Genomic DNA, 20,418 nt, shown 5'->3' on the forward strand with positions numbered 1-20,418 from the left:
CGATACGCTCATAGATTACTTCTTAATATAAAGTTTAATATAGACAAGGCTTCTTATAACTTCAATCAAATAGAATTAACGAAACATTGACGTCAGAAAATACGTTTTTGTAAATTATCTTATGTACTATTTTATTTATATCTAAATAGTAATAATAATCTATACTATATAAACAAAGGCTTTTATTTTGAATTTAATAACTATCAGTTTACATACAATTGACATAAAAACGTTTAATAACTAGGTTTAATAATGAATGTTTTTAATTATTATTGTAGAACAAATAAAAAACACTTCAGTGATATTGACTGTTAAAGTTTGTTTACGTGACTAAAGAATTGTAGAAACAAAAGTACAGTTGAAAACGTTTTGTGTTAATCTGTTCGTTGGTTAAATAGTCTTGTTCATTTTTCATTAATTAAATAGTCAAAACAGAGGTCAAAATAGTGATACAAAAAAATAGAAGACGGAAGACGACCGGCGTATTTTTAAATTTTATTTTTAATTCCTCTATTTGCGGACAGATATCCACTCTATTTTTCCATGATTTTTCGCATATTTATGTAACCAGTAATACGTGATCACGTGATCATCATCTGTAGTTTTGTATTTTGTAAACATGCTCATGTCAAAAAAATAGTTTTCTCTGCTCGGTATATTATCTAAAAACTAAATTCTAATGCTTTCACTTTTTTTCTAAATTTAAATACAGTGAAGTGTAGTTATATAAACGTCGCATCTGGGAAATGGTGTGTTTTTCGGTGTGCACATATCGATAATGATTTTGCCAAGGATCGCTCAGAACTTGAATACTTGGTACAGTGTTTTTCGCAAAGCTGGAAGTTTTAAATGTGATCCTATATGTTTTAAAACCTGTAATAATTTTTACGGTACATCTCCAAGGAATGTAGGATTGAGGTATGCGTTATTTTCAAAATAAGTTGATCTGTTTACAACGGTATGTTTACGTCCGAAATGTCACGTCTCGTTGATTTCCCCAATGAATTTATTAAAATTAATTAAGTAGTTTTTATGCAACTTCGGAATGAATAAAAATTTATAAATATTTAAATATGATCCTATGTAAAATTGTAATGTTAAATGATTTTTTAAATGAATTACTTGTAATAAGTACATTATTAATTAAATATAAATTCGTTTTTAGTATATTAGCAACCAAGTCATTAAATATTAATAATATTCGAAATATGGCCGAAGCTAGTTCTGCTACGCATCAAAAATTGAATCGATTAGCTGATGAAAAAAGTCCTTACCTCTTACAACATGCAACAAATCCAGTCGATTGGTATCCATGGGGAGAAGAAGCCTTTGATAAAGCTAAAGCAGAAAACAAGCCCATATTTTTGTCTGTAGGATATTCCACATGTCACTGGTAATCATTGAAGAATATCTGATTTTGCATTAGGTATTTTATAAAATCTCTTTTAGGTGCCATGTAATGGAAAAAGAATCTTTTGAGAATAATTCTGTAGCAGAAATAATGAATGAACATTTTGTTAACATAAAAGTTGATAGGGAAGAGCGACCAGATGTTGATAAATTGTATATGTCATTTATTCAGGCCACAGTTGGTGGTGGTGGATGGCCCATGTCAGTTTTTTTAACACCTGACTTGGAGCCAATAGTTGGTGGAACATATTTCCCTCCAGAAGATACAAAGTATGGCCGACCAGGATTTAAAACTGTCCTGCTCACCATGTCAAATCAGTGGAAAACAAACAGGAATACATTGATGAAATCAGGTATAATTTTCTGTATGTATTAATCTTAAATGGTCTAAATGTGTTGTTTTGTTGCCAGGAAAACATTGTCTTGATGTGTTGCAAAAAGCTACAAAGTCTTCAGACAAAGCTTCAACATCATCTGAGCCAGTAGACGTGCCACACGAAGATTGCTGGAAGAAATGTGCCCTTCAGTTATCCAGGGCTTATGAGGCTGACTTTGGAGGATTTTCAGTTGCTCCAAAATTTCCACAGCCATCAAATTTTAACTTTCTGTTTCACATTTATGCCAGTGAGAAGGATTCTGAACGGGGTTTTCAGTGTTTGGAAATGTGCCTGCACACTTTGAAAAAAATGGCTTATGGAGGAATCCATGATCATGTTAATACTGGTAAGTCAGGAGTTTTTAGAGAATTACTTCATGATTAAAAAAATGCTCAGTACACTATATGATTGTCAACATCCTTTTTATTTTTTTGTTTAGGTTTTGCTAGATATTCAGTTGATGATAGATGGCATGTTCCTCATTTTGAAAAAATGCTGTATGATCAAGCTCAATTGGCGGTGTCTTATTGTGACGCTTATGTTGTCACTAAGGACCAGTTTTATGCTGATGTTGCTAATGATATTTTGACTTATGTTTCAAGAGATCTGAGTCACCCTTTGGGAGGATTTTATGGAGCTCAAGACGCTGATTCTTATCCACACGAAGGTAATTTTAAATAAATTTAGTTTCAACATTCTTTTTAACCTTCGCTGCTGTCTTATTAGTTCCTTCAACAGCTTAACAGTTGACTCAGTTTTCATAGGAATTAAAATTTGATATTATACACTTATATAACTTTTGATGTATCCTTTAAGAATAAAATGGGGTTTCATTTAGAAAAAGTCTTGGTGATGTCATATCTTAAATTTGGGACATGCTGCACGTTTTCTTACATCAAAAAAGGGCGCAAATTATTATACTAACCAACATGTTTGACCATATTTCTGAACAATTTTTTATTTAAGTACCGCATTTATTGCAAGTTAGAGCTGGAACACACTGACCACCAGGTCGGTACCTCTAAAACCATTAAATCAAATGATACAGCGCATACTAACGTCCTGGCCGTCCGTTGGTCGTTGCGACCAGTAGACTGCACTAAAATATTATTTTCTGCCACTTGTTGCCGGTTTTCTTCCAAATTAATAATTTTTCAGATGAAATCCCTCAAATTCAATGCACAATATTTTATTTTCTATAAGATATAGCGTTTTAGTGTAGTTTTTGCACACGTGCAGAAAATCCAAAGAAATAGTATACAGACTGGATCAAAGGGAGACTTAAATCTAGTCCTTTTTTTTTATAAGGGTCGATTCTACTAAAAATTCAAAATATTTTAATAAAAAATAAAAAAATCATGTTTAAAGTTTTTCTACAACCACTTGTTTTTTTTATTAAATTAGTTTTTTTAGTTGTATTGTAGTCATGTACAGGGTGGGTCAAATTCGACGCTTTTAAATGGAAACACCCTTTTCTATAGGAGATAGACAAAAACTAATATCGGTGTCTGGAGCTCAATTTTCATCAAAAATATGATGGTGAAAACCGCACATCAATATCTGTTACCGTTTCGGAGTTACGGGATGCTTTTCAAAAATGAGCATTTTTAACAAACCGCTGTAACTTTTTTGCTATAGAAAATTTTGTATTTCTATGAAAACATTTCCAAAGCACCTTTTTACTTAGAATTTAGGGGTTTAAGTATAATTTATTTAAAATTAATAATTTAAGAGTTATCAACAGAAAAATTGATTTTTTATTTGGGACACCCTCTATATTTTTAATTAACTGAAAAGAATTTAAAATTACCTTTCCAAAAATATAGCACACCTGATATTTTGTTATAATTTCCTTCGAAATACAGAATTTTTAAAAGTTCGCCACTTTTAACTAGTAGGCTTTGGACCCCTTAGTGTTGACATGCCTTTAATGGAACTCGAAAACACATTTTTCTAGGAAGGCGACGCAACGCCTCTGAACGCTTAAGTTATCAGCAAATTTTTGCAGCTAATTTCAAGAATAATTGAGTAGCTAACCAAGATCCCAGCCGTTGGCCGTCGAGGCCGCCTGACTTAGTGCCCATGGATCTAATCCTATGGATATATTTGCGGATGAATAAAGGTTCCTTATTCTTCCGTATAATCTAGACAAGAATTAGAAATACTTTGGAGTTATGAGAGGGTATCTTTCACCCCTACTGAGTTAATGAATTCCGCGAGAAATGTTCAAAAACTGCCCCGTCTGTTCATAACAGAAGACGGTTGATATGTCGAACATTTGTAGCAAAATCTCATGTCTTGGTTTGCTATTTATTTTTATTGTTATTAGATATAGTTTAAACGTATTCATGTTGGTTAAATATATTTTATTTTGTTATAAAATTGTGCATCTCTCATAGCAAATATTATTTTCGTTTTAATTGATGCTCACAGCTAGAATTTTTTTGCATTACAGCCGGTGCCGTTCAAAGCCTACTTATTTAAAGCGGGCGAATTTTTATATACTCTATATCTCTAAGAGGAATCGAACAAAATATCGAGTGTGTTATATTTTTGGAAAGGTAATTTTAAATTCTTTTCAATAAATTAAAAATATACAGGGTGTCCCATATAAAAAATCAAATTTTCTGTTGATAATTCTTAAATTATTACTTTTAAAAAAATTATACTTAAACCATTAAATTCTACGTAAAAAGGTGCCTCGGAAATGTTTTCACAAAAATACAAAATTTTCCATAGCAAAAAAGTTACAGCGATTTGTTAAAAATGCATATTTTTGAAAAACACCCCGTAACTCCGGAACGGTAACAGATATCGATATGCGGTTTTCACCATCATGTTTTTGACTAAAATTGAGCTCCAGACACCGATATTAGTTTTTCTCTATCTCCTATAGAAAAGGGTGTTTCCATTTAAAAGCGTCGAATTTGACCCACCCTGTACAAGGAGGACAACTGTATTTTAAATATTATATTTAATTTAACGTTTTTCAAACAGGGTCCATTATACTATATTTCTACTAGGTACATTATTTAAAAAAAAATAACTAAAGAGTAAAAGTAACTTAAACATTCATAAAAATAGAAGATTGAATATTTACTATTGTAGATTCTCAGTAACAATAAAAAAGAGGAATTTATATTGTATACATTGAAAAAACTGGAAGCTAAACTTTCTACCTGCTTATATTTAGAGCCAGTGTCTGACGACCTTTTTTTACGATGGCCCTAATATGTTTACTTCCAAAGTCGATAAGAGCCATCAGTAGAAAAAAGAAACAGAATATCTCCCTTTTTGTCGGTCGCGCGTACACAATGCTTTTTGTTCGGCCTATTAGTTCTGCTTGTTCGTGCGCGCTTGGTTCGTTCGGGCTAAAATGCTTGGACGCACCTTTAGGAACAATACTGTTTTTGTCCTTTATTGATATAATGCTGAAAATCTCACGAGTTACATGTCTCACTCTACACATTTTAAATTACATAGACGTAGGATGTAAAATATTCTGTTATGAAACGACTGATGGAATAGTAGGCATCGCGGATTTGAAAAACATGGAAATAACGACGTTATCGTGTAGTCGGGGTTAGAGATTTTACTTACTCCATTTACCACACCAGTATTTATTAACGAAAAATCCAAGAATATTTTAAATGCATTATTTAATATTAGAACATTTAATAAGCTCATGAATAGCAACTTCGGTTTTTAGTGAACTCGGATATTTTAACATTTTTGAAACTTAATTCTTTCTGACACAATATTTTCTAATTGGTAAAACGTAAATCGTTAGATCAGACAACTCTGTTGAAACTGGTCGTTCATCTGGCCGCAGCTATAAACGCAATACCACAGATTAGGTATCCTATAAGTATACAGATAAAAATCTTGTCCCTAATTCGTGGTACGAAAGTTGTTTTTTATGACGATGTGCAAACGAGTCAAATTTCCTGTGCGCAAAAATAAACTCCCGTAAAATAACAATAAACAGCGTAATAGAGAGATATCGCTAAACCGAATAGCGTGCATGGACGTTAATAAGGCCAGGTGTTATTTCCTTTATGTGAGGTGGTATTAACTCTCTTCATTTATAGTTATCGGATCGGAAAGAATTCTGATCGCGTCGCGTCCGCTATTTAAACTTAACCTAACTTTGAATTTAAAACTTTGAAATTGTTTAGTTTACTAGGTATTTTAAAACTAAAAGGCTAAAGTGCTTATTTCCAGTGTTTTATTGTTCAACGTCTGCCAGTGGGTTTAGGGCAACAAGCAACAGATTCTCTTAGAAGGGCTAAGTCGTCATCTGCTGTAAACCTAAGACTCTTTATAGGTTCTTTAGTATTGGAAGAGGTGGAATCCATATTTTGGGCCATATTTATTTAATTAAAACTAATCCCAGCTACTTAAATATCAAATTACCTAACAAAACTAAAGCGATAATTCAAAACAATTCAAACATAACCTAAAATAAAAGATCTCGCCGGCCGGCTCCGGTTGTCAAATACTCCGCACATGCCCATTTAAGTAATTTTTAAACGTTATCAGAGGTTATTTAGAAAGAGCGCTTGGTGTAATTGATCCGCAAATTACGTCAGGCGGTAACGTTATTAGCGGGTGTTGCGTTAAAAATTGACTCGTAACCATGATAAGGTACGCGTAAATACTGGATGCCGCTATTCGGTTTTCCGATATCTCTCTAATAACTATGCCGGTCAGGCGCTGTGCACAATTTTAGAGGCCATAAGTGGGCGTGCTATGTGCGCAAACTAGTCACCTAACTAGTGCCCGATTCCGAAAATTGGAACACCGAAAAACAATAAAGAAAAAACAAAGATTATAATCTGTGTAATCTGTGGCAATACCTACATCCGGCCAGCCGACGCGACGGCTCGTTGCGACCTGGTCGTCAGTGAGTTCGAGCTCTTAGAGAATCACATGGTATGCAAGATACTCAGTCAATATAATTAAAAAAATAAACTAAATGGAAACATTTGCTGATTAACAAATATTTAATAGGGGCCGCACATAAACAAGAAGGAGCTTTTTGTGTTTGGGAATATGACGATATCGTCAATCTACTAGATCAGGAAACCAACGGCGTTAAACATTCCGACGTCATTATTCATCATTACAGCGTCAAACCGGAAGGCAACGTCAAATCTTCACAAGATCCGCATGGCGAGTTAACAAAGAAAAATGTTCTCAGCTGCTTTGGTTCCTATGAATCGACAGCACAAAAGTTTAACATAACCGTCGAAGTTCTAAAGGATATTCTTGCCAAATCTCATAAAATTCTATATGAGGAACGTCAAAAAAGGCCCAAACCTGATACCGATACCAAGATAGTCACTTCTTGGAATGGGTTGATGATATCTGGTTTTGCGAAGGCTGGTTTTGTTTTGAAGAACGAAGCGTATATAAATCGTGCCATTCAAGCTGCTAACTTTATCAAAAAGTTTTTATATGATCATGATAATAAGATTTTGTTAAGATGTTGTTATAAAGGAGAAAATGAAGATGTTGTTCAAACGTAAGTGGTTAATATAAAGGGTGCGCCAACAAGTTTGCAACAAATGGGATTTTATTTTATTATTGAGTTATTAAAAAAAGTTTATGCGGAATTACTTCAAGACACCTAACAAGAAAAAGCTAAAAATATTTTTTATACCGATCTGATCATCGAAACTGCATGGTTTGGATTTTAACGTGTAAGACAGTGATGTAGACAGCTTAATGGAAATTCAAATGTATTCGAAGCTTTGTCGAAAAAATTGAGCTCTGCCTGTTTTGCATTAAGATCTGTTTCTAAGGAGCTTAACTTGTCAGTGGCTAGAACTGTTTATTATGCACTTTTTGAGTCGCACCTCAGGTATGCCCTTCCATTCTGGGGTACGTGTTGTGCGACTCAATTTGACCGCATTTTCAAGCTCCAGAAGAGAGCTATTCGATTTTCACTGGGACTAAATAGCAGAACTAATTGCCAGTACTTTTTTAAAAAATTAAAAATATTAACTCTTCCTTATTTATATTTGAATCCGTTTGCCTAATACGTAAGCATGTATCAGTTTCTCAAGAAAGGCCATCTCACACTTATCCACTCAAGAACGCGGAGCAAGATCTTTATCTATCTACCCCACGCTCAGAGTTAGTTAAAAGTTCAATATTATACAACTCGAAAAAAATGCACAATCACCTGCCATTTGAAATCAAATCCATAACATCATTTTTTTCATTTTGCAAAGCATTGAACTCTTATACAAGGCTTTCTACGTCGTAAATGAATTATATTTTGATAATCGAATTTGATCTTGTAAACACTGGTCTAATGTTTGCTATTGCTGTATAGAGTTCATTGATATTTACTATAAACTAACTAAATATTTTTGAATATTGTTTTAATTTTTTTTATTCTTTGACATTGTAAACATTTATAAATGTTTATTTTAAACAATAAGACAGACAATATTATTTGTATAATGTTTTGTATTAGCTTTTGTTTGTTTTTTTTTGTGTACCTTGTTTGTTTACTTGTTTGTTTACTTTACCTTTGTCTACAAATTGTAAAAATTTTTGACAATAAAGGCATTTATTTATTTATTAAAAAGAGATAAAAGCTGGGTGATACATTTCTTGCATGCGGTATTGTCGAATTTTGCATCAAAATTTCCAACCGCACAAGAAGGCGTTTACGAAAAATTGCATCTAGAGTTGGAACTTTATTTTTCACAATTAGTTACTCATTTTACTACAGCTGTAATAGATTATATATTAGCTTAGATATATCATCTTCATCTCAGTAGTATATATGAAAGTTTTTAAAATAGTTTTTTTTCTACACATATTTTCCTACAAACGTAAAAACCGGCAACACTATGCCGCTTTTTATTTTGTCTCTGTCTGTCAACCGGTCATTTATATTTATCTCTGTCGCATGCATTAAAAGACAGACCACGCAGATGAAGTGACCAGTCGCATATCTTTATAAATTAGCAAAATCCTCTTTCAATATGCTAAAAGTGGAGTCAGGTGACAAATTTCAAAAAAATCAAAGAAACAAGTTATTCAGAATAAATATCAAAATGTTTTTGAGTTTTGAAGCAAAAAGATTCTCCTTAAAAAAACATTTTTTCGATAACTAAATAATAAGAAATCTCATTTGTTGCAAACTTTTTTTGGTACACCTTGTATATATTTTTAATGAGAATTTTGCTACTTTTAGTGCAATACCTGTTCAAGGCTTCTTGGATGATTATGCCTTCTTGATCAGAGGTTTATTAGATCTGTATGAAGCATCTCTGGATGCTGATTGGTTACAATGGGCTGAAACTTTACAAGAACAACAGGATGCCTTGTTTTGGGATGAGAAGAATTTTGGATATTTTAATAGTCCAGCTGGTGATGGTAGCATTTTGATCAGAGGCAAAGAAGGTAGGAACATGATTTAATAATATTTATTAAATGTTTTAATATTTTGTATAATTTATTTAACAGATCAGGATGGGGCGGAACCATGTGGTAATTCGATGGCTGTGCATAATTTGATTCGATTGGCGAATTATTTGAAACGCGAGGACTTAAGAGACAAAGCTGGAAAAACGTTGACTTGTTTTTCAGAACGTTTGAAGTCTATTCCTGTGGCCCTGCCAGAAATGTGCTCTGCTTTAATGCTGTATCAGAATTATCCAACCCAGGTAGATATAATCAGAGTACAGAATTACCTAACTATACTAAAATAACAGCTTTTTGTGAACCAAATTTTAAGCTAGTTTATTTGTCCTACTTTATGATCTAAATTTAATAACTCCGGTCGTCAAATTTTGATTAGTTGATGGTTAATATCAGGGATGCATGTAAGAAAATAATGTTAAAAACTAGTTTTTACACTGCTTTTTCAATTAGTAAAGGTTTTCATAAGTATTTGTCTTTTTATTGAGAATTTTTATTTTGTGTAGAAATCGAGATTTATGCCAACATAATTGAAATGGTAGGTTAGGGGAAATGCCATTCCTTCCTCTTTTTATTTACATTTTTATGTGTATTTCATATCAAAACGTTAAAGAAAGGACAGAGACTTAAATGCCTTTCCCAGGTATAATTTTAAACTGTTTTTTTATTTGATTTTACTAAATTTCGGCACTGTACAATTACAAATATATAAACTATTATTTTTTGGCAGTGTATTTAAAGGTCTCTTTCGATTCTGGTCTCATACTCATTTATGGTGTTCTCTGTCCTTTTCTCTAGACATTTTTTCAGAGTAAAATATAACTGAGTTTGACTGAGCCGACACACTGTTCTCTGTCCTTTTCTCTAGACATTTTTTCAGAGTAAAATATAACTGAGTTTGACTGAGCCGACACACTGTCGCTTCTGTAAAACTAAAGATACGTACAGGCTGAGAGCGTCGCGTCGCGTTTGTGTCGCGTTCGCGTCGCCTCGATGTGTTCAGGCTGGAGGCGTTAGTCCAGCGTCTTGTGAGGCTGTTTTTACATTTTTAGTTTATAAAATGGCTCTAATGAGAGTTACACACGAGAGTGTAACATTTAAATAATTTACAAAAAAGTTGGAGAACCTAACTAATATAAGATATTATAAATTTCAAAAATATTGAATATAGATATAATTTCTTTAAATAGCCGATTACGCACGTTTATATTTCTATATTGTGACAATTTTGCGTGTTGCAGTGCAGGTTTTGCCTGGACTTTGGTGACTTCGAGCCACCGAACGCTACAAATCTCGCCGAAAACCAATTCAGAGTGAACTCGAGGCCCCACGCTCAGCGGACGCTTGCGTAACACCTTTCTGCTTGAACGGTCTAATTTAAGTTGAGCAAATTGATTCCATTTCGACGCGACGCAGACGTGACGCTCGACGCTCTCAGTCTGTCTGTACCTTAATGTTTGGTTTGGTTTGGTATCGATGTCAATTATAACAGTACTTATCGAAGAGTGAATTATGATAATTTTTTCAGTACATTAACAGATCTTGTTGTAAATGTTGTGTTGTAAATTGCATTGAAATTTTCAGTTGAATTGGTTTCAATTGAATTTTCTTGAATGAATTTTAAAATAGTACTTGGTATCAAAACAGTATATTGTTTCACTTTATAATTTTTAAAAATCTTCTCTTTTCTAGTTGTTTAAGAAATCATGCATGTAATGACTAGAAAAAATATTTTGGGTGAGTTGTATTGAATTTTTCTAAATTTTTGCTATTTTATTATGTATCTGTTTGTATATAACTTCATTTATAACTTTGTCTTTAAATTATTACAGTGGGGGGTTGGAACCTTTGGTGTTACACAGCAAAATAAAACACTAAATCACCACAATACACCAAAACACTTTTATTTTTACACTGGACGCGCGTTTCGCTAACCATGTTAGCATCATCAGCAGATGATGTACCTAGTTTATAATCATCTGCTGATGATGCTAATATGGTTAGCGAATGGCGCGTACAGTGTAAAAGTAAAAGTTAGTGTTTTGGTGTATTGTGGTGATTTAGTGTTTTATTTTGATTTGTCTTTAAATCAAAGGTTTATACAGGCTTGGTGCATTCTCAGACAAAGCATTCTCTGCTTTGTCTTTAAATCAAAGTATTATACAGGCTTGGTGCATTCTCGGTTGGTGCTTCCTCCACCGGAGAATCCCGTTCTTTGTTTAATCATATAATATTACATTAAATTATTTTATGATAGAAAATTGTGTTGACATTTTTCGGCAGTTTTATTATATGAAATTGTCACAACACAAAGCTTTTACTACCCGAAACAGTATTAAATCACACAAACTTCGTACCTGAAAAGTTTATATGTAGTTTCAAAAACTGCACTAGTACAAAAAAAAGCTTAAATATTACGACATAGCCATGATTTCAATATTATTTCAATGCGATCAACATGAACGATAACCGGGACCGCGTGAAATAAATAGCCTGACAGTTCTGATTTCTGCCATAGTGAGCGCTGCTGTCGGAATTTTTAAAAATCGGTTGAAATGCACTAAGCCTATTAGAGAAGGAAATATATATTTTATTACAGCTATAGAAGTACCGGGTGCGACAAGTTTCTAACCTTGCATTCATCATTCCTTGCATCGTCTTTCGAGCGAACGAATGTGGACTAACATAATAATGTGAATGACCTGTCATCTCCGATTGTTTTTAATTGATTCATGAAATACATATTATTCTAAAAAATAAAGGTAGTATACTTTACTTAGCATATAGTGTACTTTACATAGATCGTAGTATTTTTTTTTTCATAATGTAAAATTATACCGTATGATCGAATATAAACGGCGTCAGCGATGGCTATGGAATGACAATCGATGACATTTCCCATATAATTTTACATATAAAATGACAGCGATCTTCATTTCATAGCCATCGCTGACGCCGTTTTTATTCGATCATACGGTAGGTACTAGGGTCGTCATTTCTGACCTTGGGTGCCGATAACTAAGTATTTTCCCAAGCGCATGAAATCTAGCATCGAGTTAAGTGGTTATATAATAAATACTTCGCATTTTTGTTCTCTCTGACTTACTAGATTGCCATAGCGATTTACTCCTATACATGCAAACGCCGACCCAAAGTTTCGCTTGCCAGAATGGTATATTTTTAAGAAATGCTCACAGTAAGTGCGTTCCACAGACCTCATCTTCTGAGAGCGCTTTGTGACTGTCACGTTCCAAATGCCGCAGCTTATACTGCCCAGTCTTGGCAGCTGGCTTTTGGGCTGAGTGAAGAAAAATTACGCTCATTTCTGTCGAATGGTTGTGTCATGCGCACAACTGCTTTTCTCGACATAAATTTTAGACGTATCCTCTCTTTAATTTTCCTGGTTTGTTTGAGTAAATAGTAAATTGAATTCATTTGGAATAATTGATAATTGAGATTTGATGAAATATTAGACAGTTAAAACACGACCAAAGACGTATACGTAAACGTATCTTTTGACATGTATGCTTACGCAGTGAGGAACTTACTTGCGTTTATTTTGTTTAACCTTGAGGTCCAGAGCATTTTGTGGCAGTGTGTGCAGGCCCCAGTGTTGCCAACTATCCAAACTAGAATTTCCGAAATAAGACAGAGTCAAAATTTTAATTTTTGTCTTAAAATTCCCACGAATTACTCAAAATCATTTTTATAGTTTATTTATTTATTATTTATTTATTAATACCAGTTAATTTACAATGTAGAAATACATGATAAACCGCAGAGAGACAGAGCTCTGTACGCGGACCGGTTTAACTTAAAAAATTAACAACTAAAAACTAAAAAACTAAAAAACTAAGAAGTATGAAACAAAAATAAATATAAATACAAACAAAAATAAAGATCAATTACTTATAACTTAAGCTACAGGCGATCAGTATTCCGCTTTAGCCAAAACCTGATAGTTCTCTTCAAATTTTTCTTTTCCACTGTTAAATTTTTCAATTCAGTTGGTAAGAGATTGAAAATTTTTATCGCTTTAATGTAACTGTCTTTATCACTTATTCTTTTGCTATTTTTTGGTATAATTATGTTTTTGTTTCTTGTAATACTTTTGGAGTTTATATATTTGTTTTTTAAGATCTCATAGTGAAAAGTTATTGCTTCTAAGTTATAAATTTGTTCAATACTTAATGGATTTTTGTCTATTACAAAAGAGTTGTTGTTGATTACTTTCAGTATTCTTCTCTGTAATGTATTTAATAGCGTAAAATAGTTATCATAAGCACCACCCCATGCTATAATACCATAACTAATAACACTTTGAAAGAAGGCATAATAAATTGTTCTAAGCATTTCAACATCCATGTATTTTCTTAGTTTATAGAAAACAAAAATTAAATATTTAGTCTTGCTAATCAGATATTCAATTTGTTTATCCCATTTTACATTAGAGTCAAAAATAATACCCAAATATTTACAACAATCAACTCTTTTTACATATATGTCTTTAATTTTTATTTCAACTAATTTAGGAACACTATCTGAGTAATTTCCAAAAGTCATGAAAACAGTCTTATCAATATTTAAAGACAGTTTATTAAGTGCAAGCCAATTTGCAACCTTATCTAGTAGTTCATTCATTTTTTTAATACTTTGCTCCCAAGTGTCCTCAGTAGCAATGATTGCAGTATCATCTGCATACGATATTATACAACCATCCTGTATGCCAATTAATAAATCATTTACATATAAAATAAACATCAATGGCCCAAGGATAGTTCCTTGAGGCACTCCAATAGTTACATCTTTATTCTCGCTTATATAATCATTAATTTTAACTCTCTGCTTTCTATGCTCAAGATAACTTTTCATTAGTTCATTGGCCTTGCCTCTAATTCCCATACATGAAAGCTTATCCAATAATATACCATGATCTACCGTGTCAAAGGCTTTTGCCAGATCTAAAAAAGTTATTAATACTGGTTTGCTTTTGTCTAATTTGTTATAAATGATGTTAGTTATATGATTTAAAGCGTCTGCAGTTCCTATTCTTTTAATAAAACCAAATTGTTTTTTAGATAAAATATTACAATTTATAATAAATTTATAAATTCTTGAATGAACAATTTTTTCAAAAATTTTTGCAATATTCGAGATTAAAGAGATAGGTCTGTAGTTAGATACCATAGATTTACTTGAACTTTTATGTATGGGAACTATATCAGCTAATTTAAGTGCTACCGGCCAAGTCGATTTCTCGATGCATAAGTTGAATATGTAACTTAGTGGCTCTACTATAAAATCAGCAATGGTTTTTAATACTTTAGTATTGATCATATCGACTCCACCATTTTTGAATTCAAATTTAGTAATTATATTATAAATCTCTATAGGACTGGTAGGTTCTATGAATATAGTTTTCTTATTTAATTTTGGCATTCTCAATGACTGATCCAGTGGCTTTACTATTTTATTACTCAATTTTCTTCCAACTGAGCTAAAATAATTATTAATTGTATTTACTATCTGTAAGTTGTCAGTAAGTTTTTGGTTGTTCTCGTTTATTAAATAGTCAATCTTTGTTTCTTTTTTGGTTTTCTTTGATATTTTAGCATTTACAAAATCCCACAGTTTTCTTGTGTTATTAGCGTTGTTTCTAATTTGATTCTTATCAAAATTTATTTTAGCATGTTTAATAATTATACTTAGCCTATTCGTAAATTGTTTGTACTTTAATTTTAATTCATCATTGCTTCTATCTTTAATCCACTCATGGTACAGTTTATCTTTCTTATTACATAATTGTATAATATCATTAGTAATCCAGTTCTTTCTATGTCTCGTTTTCTTATTGTTCACAATCATTGAATTACTAATACAATTTTTAATGCTCGAGATTAGAAAATTAATAGCAACATCTGGATCATTCATATTGTACACTTCATTCCAGTTAGTGTAACATGCATTGTTCAATAATATGTTGTAGTTTATATTAAAATTTTTAGTTTGTTTTATTTCTTGAAATAGTTTATTCTTTTTTATTTTAACAAGTAGAGTATAATGATCCGTTATAGTATTTTTAATTGTATAAGTTTTTACATTTAAGTTATCAATTTTATAAAAAATATTATCAATGCAAGTCCCACTAATATTTTCTGTATTCGATGGTCTAGTGGTGTTCTGGAAACCTGGTACAAACCCCATTTCAAGAAAATTATTTAAAAATTCTTGCGAGTAAATATCACATTTAGCAAATCAATGTTGAAATCACCAACCACAAAGTGATTTCTATATTTTTTAACTTCATTTAAATATGATTTTAAATTATAAATAAATTCAGCTTTGGTTATACTATGAGATCTATATAAAGCCGATATTTCAATGTTGTTACCATTATTCATTTTGATAGAAGTGTTTATTATATTTAATTTATTAACCTCGATAATTTCAGTTTCCTCTATGATATCACTTTTTATATAGATAACAACACCGTCAGCCCTATTTAACTTACTTTCATTGTAATACATTCTATAGCCTGCCAAATTATAAAAATTATTATTTACAATGTTCCAAGATTCAGTACAACAAATATAAAAAGGTTTGGTTTGGTTTGGCAAAAATTTCTAGGCTTTCAAAATTAGCATCTATGCTCCTAATATTTATATTTAGTACTATATTATCATTACTATTAACATTTCTATTGAAAGCTTCCACATCATTACAGCTTTCTTCACTATGTATCAAATCTTTCTGTATGTTATCAAGAAAGTGTAGTGTCAAGGGACAATATTCGGAGGGGGGAGCTTTCGTTTCTGTTCATTTATGCTTTCATCGGGGAACTAGACATTATACTGCCTTCACGAAAAATAATTTATTTAACCACACATTAACATTATCAAATCACAAAAATCACATTATCGAAAGATTTCACCACAAATACGTCCAACAGAACCACCACAAATACGTCCCTGCCTAACTAACTCAAACCCACTACCCAGTAACTGCGGCTGATCCGACGAAACGAATGAATTGGAAGAGCCAGGGAAACATCCAAAAAATTACAGAAAATACAATTTACCTGTTAATTAAAATAAGAGACACAACTGTCACTGTAACGGATCTCGTTGACAGAATATTTAAAAATATAATTCCTAGGTGGTCTACTTTCTGCTTTGTGTGTAGGCGATGCCGATGTAAGTTTTATTTTTACCGAGTGAGAGATTTAGATGTATTTAGTTGCGATCATGCTTTACAATACCTTAACTTGAAAACTTCGTATGTACCCACAACCTGTTTTCACAGGAGAAACAAAAAAACTTTTTCAGATGAGCTCTATTCCGGCTCTGGTGCACAATAGGTCCCCACGCATTTAACACTTTTTTGGGATTTTTTTGCAAGATTATCTTAAACTGAATATTTTTAAGCATAAAAATTGTTGGATGAATGTGTTTTATCTTTAAAAAGCGGCAAAAAAACGTATTTTAGGTACAGGCGACGGACAGTAAATATGTTAAATTTTCTACACGGATTCAGTAAAAACATCACATATTAGTACTTTATTACCTTATATAGACGTGGAATGATCTAATTTAAGCACAAAAATGTAACGAATCTTCTTTGTAAGCATAAAATTAAGAAAATATATTTATTTACATCAGCTCAAGCTAGCAATTTTATGACTTTTTCGATTGACAGTTAATCGATCATCGGTATGTCATCTATGGCCTTCGCATAGAATTTGCGACGTTGTCAATAAAATTACTTTATATGATTTTCTTCTGAAATAAAGTTGTTGTGGAGGGACTTAAAACGGTAAGTTATCACTTTAGTGCAACAAAAATTGAACTGTCTAGTAGCTTATTCGTTAGTGTGGATTATTTTAAAGCAATTTCTGAAATAAAATTTGCGGATTTTTCAGGTTCTACGAAAATATAAGTTTTTTTAATATATACTGTTTTTCGACGCGTAATCAATGAAGTTTTGTCATTAGGCTCAATTAGGTTAGCCTGGTTATTTGGAAGGTGGTAATGCATTGGTTAGCCTGGTTATTTGGAGGGTGTTAATGCAATGGTTAGCCTGGTTATTTGGAGGGTGGTAATGCATTGGTTAGCCTGGTTATTTGGAGGGTGTTAATGCATTGGTTAGCCTGGTTATTTGGGGGTGTTAATGCATTGGTTAGCCTGGTTATTTGGAGGGTGGTAATGCATTGGTTAGCATGGTTATTTGGAGGGTGTTAATGCATTGGTTAGCCTGGTTATTTGGGGGTGTTAATGCATTGGTTAGGTTAGGTTGATAGGCTGGTTATTTGGAGGGTGGTAATGCATTGGTTAGCCTGATTATTTGGAGGGTGTTAATGCATTGGTTAGCCTGGTGATTTGGAGGGTGTTAATGCATTGGTTAGCCTGGTTATTTGGGGGTGTTAATGCATTGGTTAGGTTAGGTTAGGTTAGATATTCTGGTTATTTGGAGGGTGGTAATGCATTGGTTAGTCTGGTTATTTGGAGGGTGTTAATGCATTGGTTAGCCTGGTTATTTGGGGGTGTTAATGCATTGGTTAGGTTAGGTTGGTGGGGAGTGTTTGGAAGTACGCAGATCACATCCATTTCGGAATCTTACTGAACAAATCCGGGAAAAATATATTTTTAAACAATTGTGCTAAATACTGTGTAATGATTTTATTGTCAATTTATTTTTATAGTGTTTTTGTTTTGCCTCGTTTATTATATTTTTAATTTTTCGTGTTCTTAAAGTGCGTATAAATGTAAAAAAAATGAATATAAAGTAGAACGTTTTCGTCGATTTTACACAGGGTGAGTATGGCAACACTGTGCATAACCTTGTATTTTACTGTCTTTATGAAGGTTATAATAGGGAGTTTTCGCATTGAAATGTAGTGAAAATTTGGAATTTTCAATTATTTTTTTTCGTAGAAAAAGTGGTTCATCCAACAATTTTTTTTCTTTTAAACCATTCCATTAACTATGGGATCCACATTAAAAATTAAAAAAACCACGATTTCGTGGGGACCTGTTCTGCACAAGACCCCTCTATTCCTGTTAATTGTGGAAAAAATTGTCCACAGATAACCCAATAATCACAATAATTCGATGTTATCTGACATGACGATTATGTAGATAAAGACTATGAGGTTTATCTAAATAGCTCATAACTTTTGTAAAAAATTGAACTTAGGGGGTTTTCAAAGTAAGGTATCGTTTATCATTATAAAAGACTATTTTTTTAAGAATAATACATGAATTTAACATTTCCCACGAATATGGTGTTTTAGGTTAAAGTTTCCATTTTCCTTTTTATCTCGAAGTTTACCACGAATCGGGAAATTTCTCACGAGTTGGCATCAATGGTAGGCGATGGCATCAATGGCAGGCATTCTCGTTCGCTAGATACTATAGTTTTTGTAAACATTTTCAGACTATTTTTCATTATCCTGTCCGACGTGCTAAAGTTATCACCGCCGCTTAACTCACAATAATTACAAAAAAAATCAAGCTTAATCACAAGATATTAGATATGTACTTTTTTTATTCACATCTTATGTTTAGCATATTCCTTCTTTTGCAGGTTTTTATCGCCGGCCCGACCGAGGATAACGACACCCAGGCCTTGTTAGACGTGGTGCGTTCGCGCTTCATGCCCGGTCGCATCCTCGCAGTGGCGGACGGTCCGGGTGGCAGGGCGGGCCTACTATACCAACGCATCGAAACCTTCCAAAGACTCAGACCGGTTCACGGCAAAGCAGCCGCTTACGTTTGCCGTAACTTTGCCTGTAATTTACCCGTAACTGATCCTAACGAACTGGCATCGACGCTCGACGATGGCAGTGTTACAGAGGGTGATAAAAAATAAACACGAGGTTAGGTTAGGTTCTGTTTGCCGGTGATTATAGATCGGGTACTGAATTGGTTTAGGATTAATTTAAAGCGCGTATATAGACCTGCGTTTAGGTATTGAGGATAACAATAGTCGTCCTTTTTTCAATATGTACCTATTTTCAAATGAGATTAGGACGTCCATGTCTACAAGAATATAGTTTAATGCAAAACTATTAAGCTTCATTCAGAACCTCTAAATTACTAAATTAGTGATTTCAGTTACACTTTATACTTTTTAGTTTACGATCATTTACAATGTCTAAAAAACACAATTAAATTTAATAGAATATCCTAAGAACAGCTTGCGGTAGTCAGTTGTATCCATACAGAAAGCCTAAATATTTAGCTTATAAAACTAAACTTTTGATTTCAAACCACAATTATTTTTTAAGACGGAGGATAATCAAAGGCCAAATGACATTCCTCGCAAATTTTGAAAAGTATAAGTACTAGAAAAGTTAAAAGTTTGTTAATTTTTTCTACTAATTGAAAATGACTACCACTAATTTTGACGTTATGAATGCTTTCATTGAAATTAGAGGAACAAGCTTTTACGCTCATTTATTCCACTGATTTGGAGGTTCTGAATCAAGCTGTAAGGATCTAAATTTTACGTGTGTGCTGCATCTACCATCAATACCTGCACGCAGCCCAATTATTAACCACTTTGGAATTTGAATTAATGATTTGACAATGTAACAGAATCAGCTAAATTGCGTCATTTCCATCAGTTTTCCATCTTTTTCTTTAATAAAGATCAGCTTTTTAGAAAGCAGAGTTCAGCATTTTTATCTAACATTTGAGTATATTTTTATTCATCAAATTTTTTGAAAAAAAGTGGCACATACTGGCTCTAAATAGGCATTATTAAAGTGTGTTAGGGAATATTTCGGCAGATAACACCCAAAAAATGGCAGGATATAATAATACAATTTATGTGTGCATTAAAATGATACAAGTCACTATCATGTATCCTCTTGGACAGACTATACTCCTGTATTCAAAGCATTGGGCTTCGCTGACAACCTTCCATCTAATTTTTATATTCTGGTCATGGTGTGTTTACTTTCGCTAGCTCTTCCATAATCATCGTTGTTCTTGTGAGGTTCAGTCAATTTCTTGCGGTGTTGTCTTGGGGTTGCCTTGGGAATGAGTCCATGGACGCACAGAAAGCGAGTAAAGCGTTTAGAGGTCCTAACGCGGTAGAGTCTCTCATAATATATTTTTGTTATTTTGTTTCTAGTCTCAAAAGACGCCTTAAATACTTGATTAATGCTAAAAGGCTTTAGTTGCTT

The 20,418-nt window shown here is 32.8% G+C and overlaps 1 protein-coding gene across 4 annotated transcripts; it reads left to right on the top strand.

Moving 5' to 3' along the window:
• Positions 1-575: 575 nt before the first annotated feature.
• LOC115887817 (spermatogenesis-associated protein 20) lies at positions 576-19,868 on the top strand. Of its 4 annotated transcripts, none has more exons than XM_030907331.1 (10): positions 576-918; positions 1,166-1,393; positions 1,450-1,763; positions 1,822-2,133; positions 2,227-2,454; positions 6,801-7,314; positions 9,004-9,212; positions 9,276-9,475; positions 10,923-10,967; positions 18,813-18,945. In XM_030907331.1, the coding sequence occupies exons 1-9, from the start codon at positions 779-781 to the stop codon at positions 10,944-10,946; spliced, it is 2,169 nt and encodes a 722-aa protein (XP_030763191.1). In that variant the 5' UTR covers positions 576-778; the 3' UTR covers positions 10,947-10,967; positions 18,813-18,945. The 4 variants fall into 4 exon arrangements, with proteins under 4 accessions (XP_030763191.1, XP_030763190.1, XP_030763189.1 ...); XM_030907330.1 differs by lacking the exon at positions 18,813-18,945 and adding an exon at positions 11,830-11,974; XM_030907329.1 differs by lacking the exon at positions 10,923-10,967 and having other exon boundaries at positions 18,813-19,868.
• The last annotated feature ends 550 nt before the right edge of the window (positions 19,869-20,418 follow it).

Source organism: Sitophilus oryzae, unplaced genomic scaffold, assembly GCF_002938485.1.
Source record: "Sitophilus oryzae breed Bouriz unplaced genomic scaffold, Soryzae_2.0 scaffold_637_pilon_pilon, whole genome shotgun sequence".
Taxonomy (NCBI): Eukaryota; Metazoa; Arthropoda; class Insecta; order Coleoptera; family Curculionidae; genus Sitophilus; species Sitophilus oryzae.

Coding starts and splice junctions, on each gene's coding strand:
- LOC115887817 (XM_030907329.1), top strand. CDS start 779: ATGATTTTGCCAAGGATCGCTCAGAACTTGAATACTTGGTACAGTGTT. Junction 2,455..6,800: donor TGATTCTTATCCACACGAAG/GTAATTTTAAAT, acceptor AATATTTAATAG/GGGCCGCACATAAACAAGAA. Junction 9,213..9,275: donor TTTGATCAGAGGCAAAGAAG/GTAGGAACATGA, acceptor TTTATTTAACAG/ATCAGGATGGGGCGGAACCA.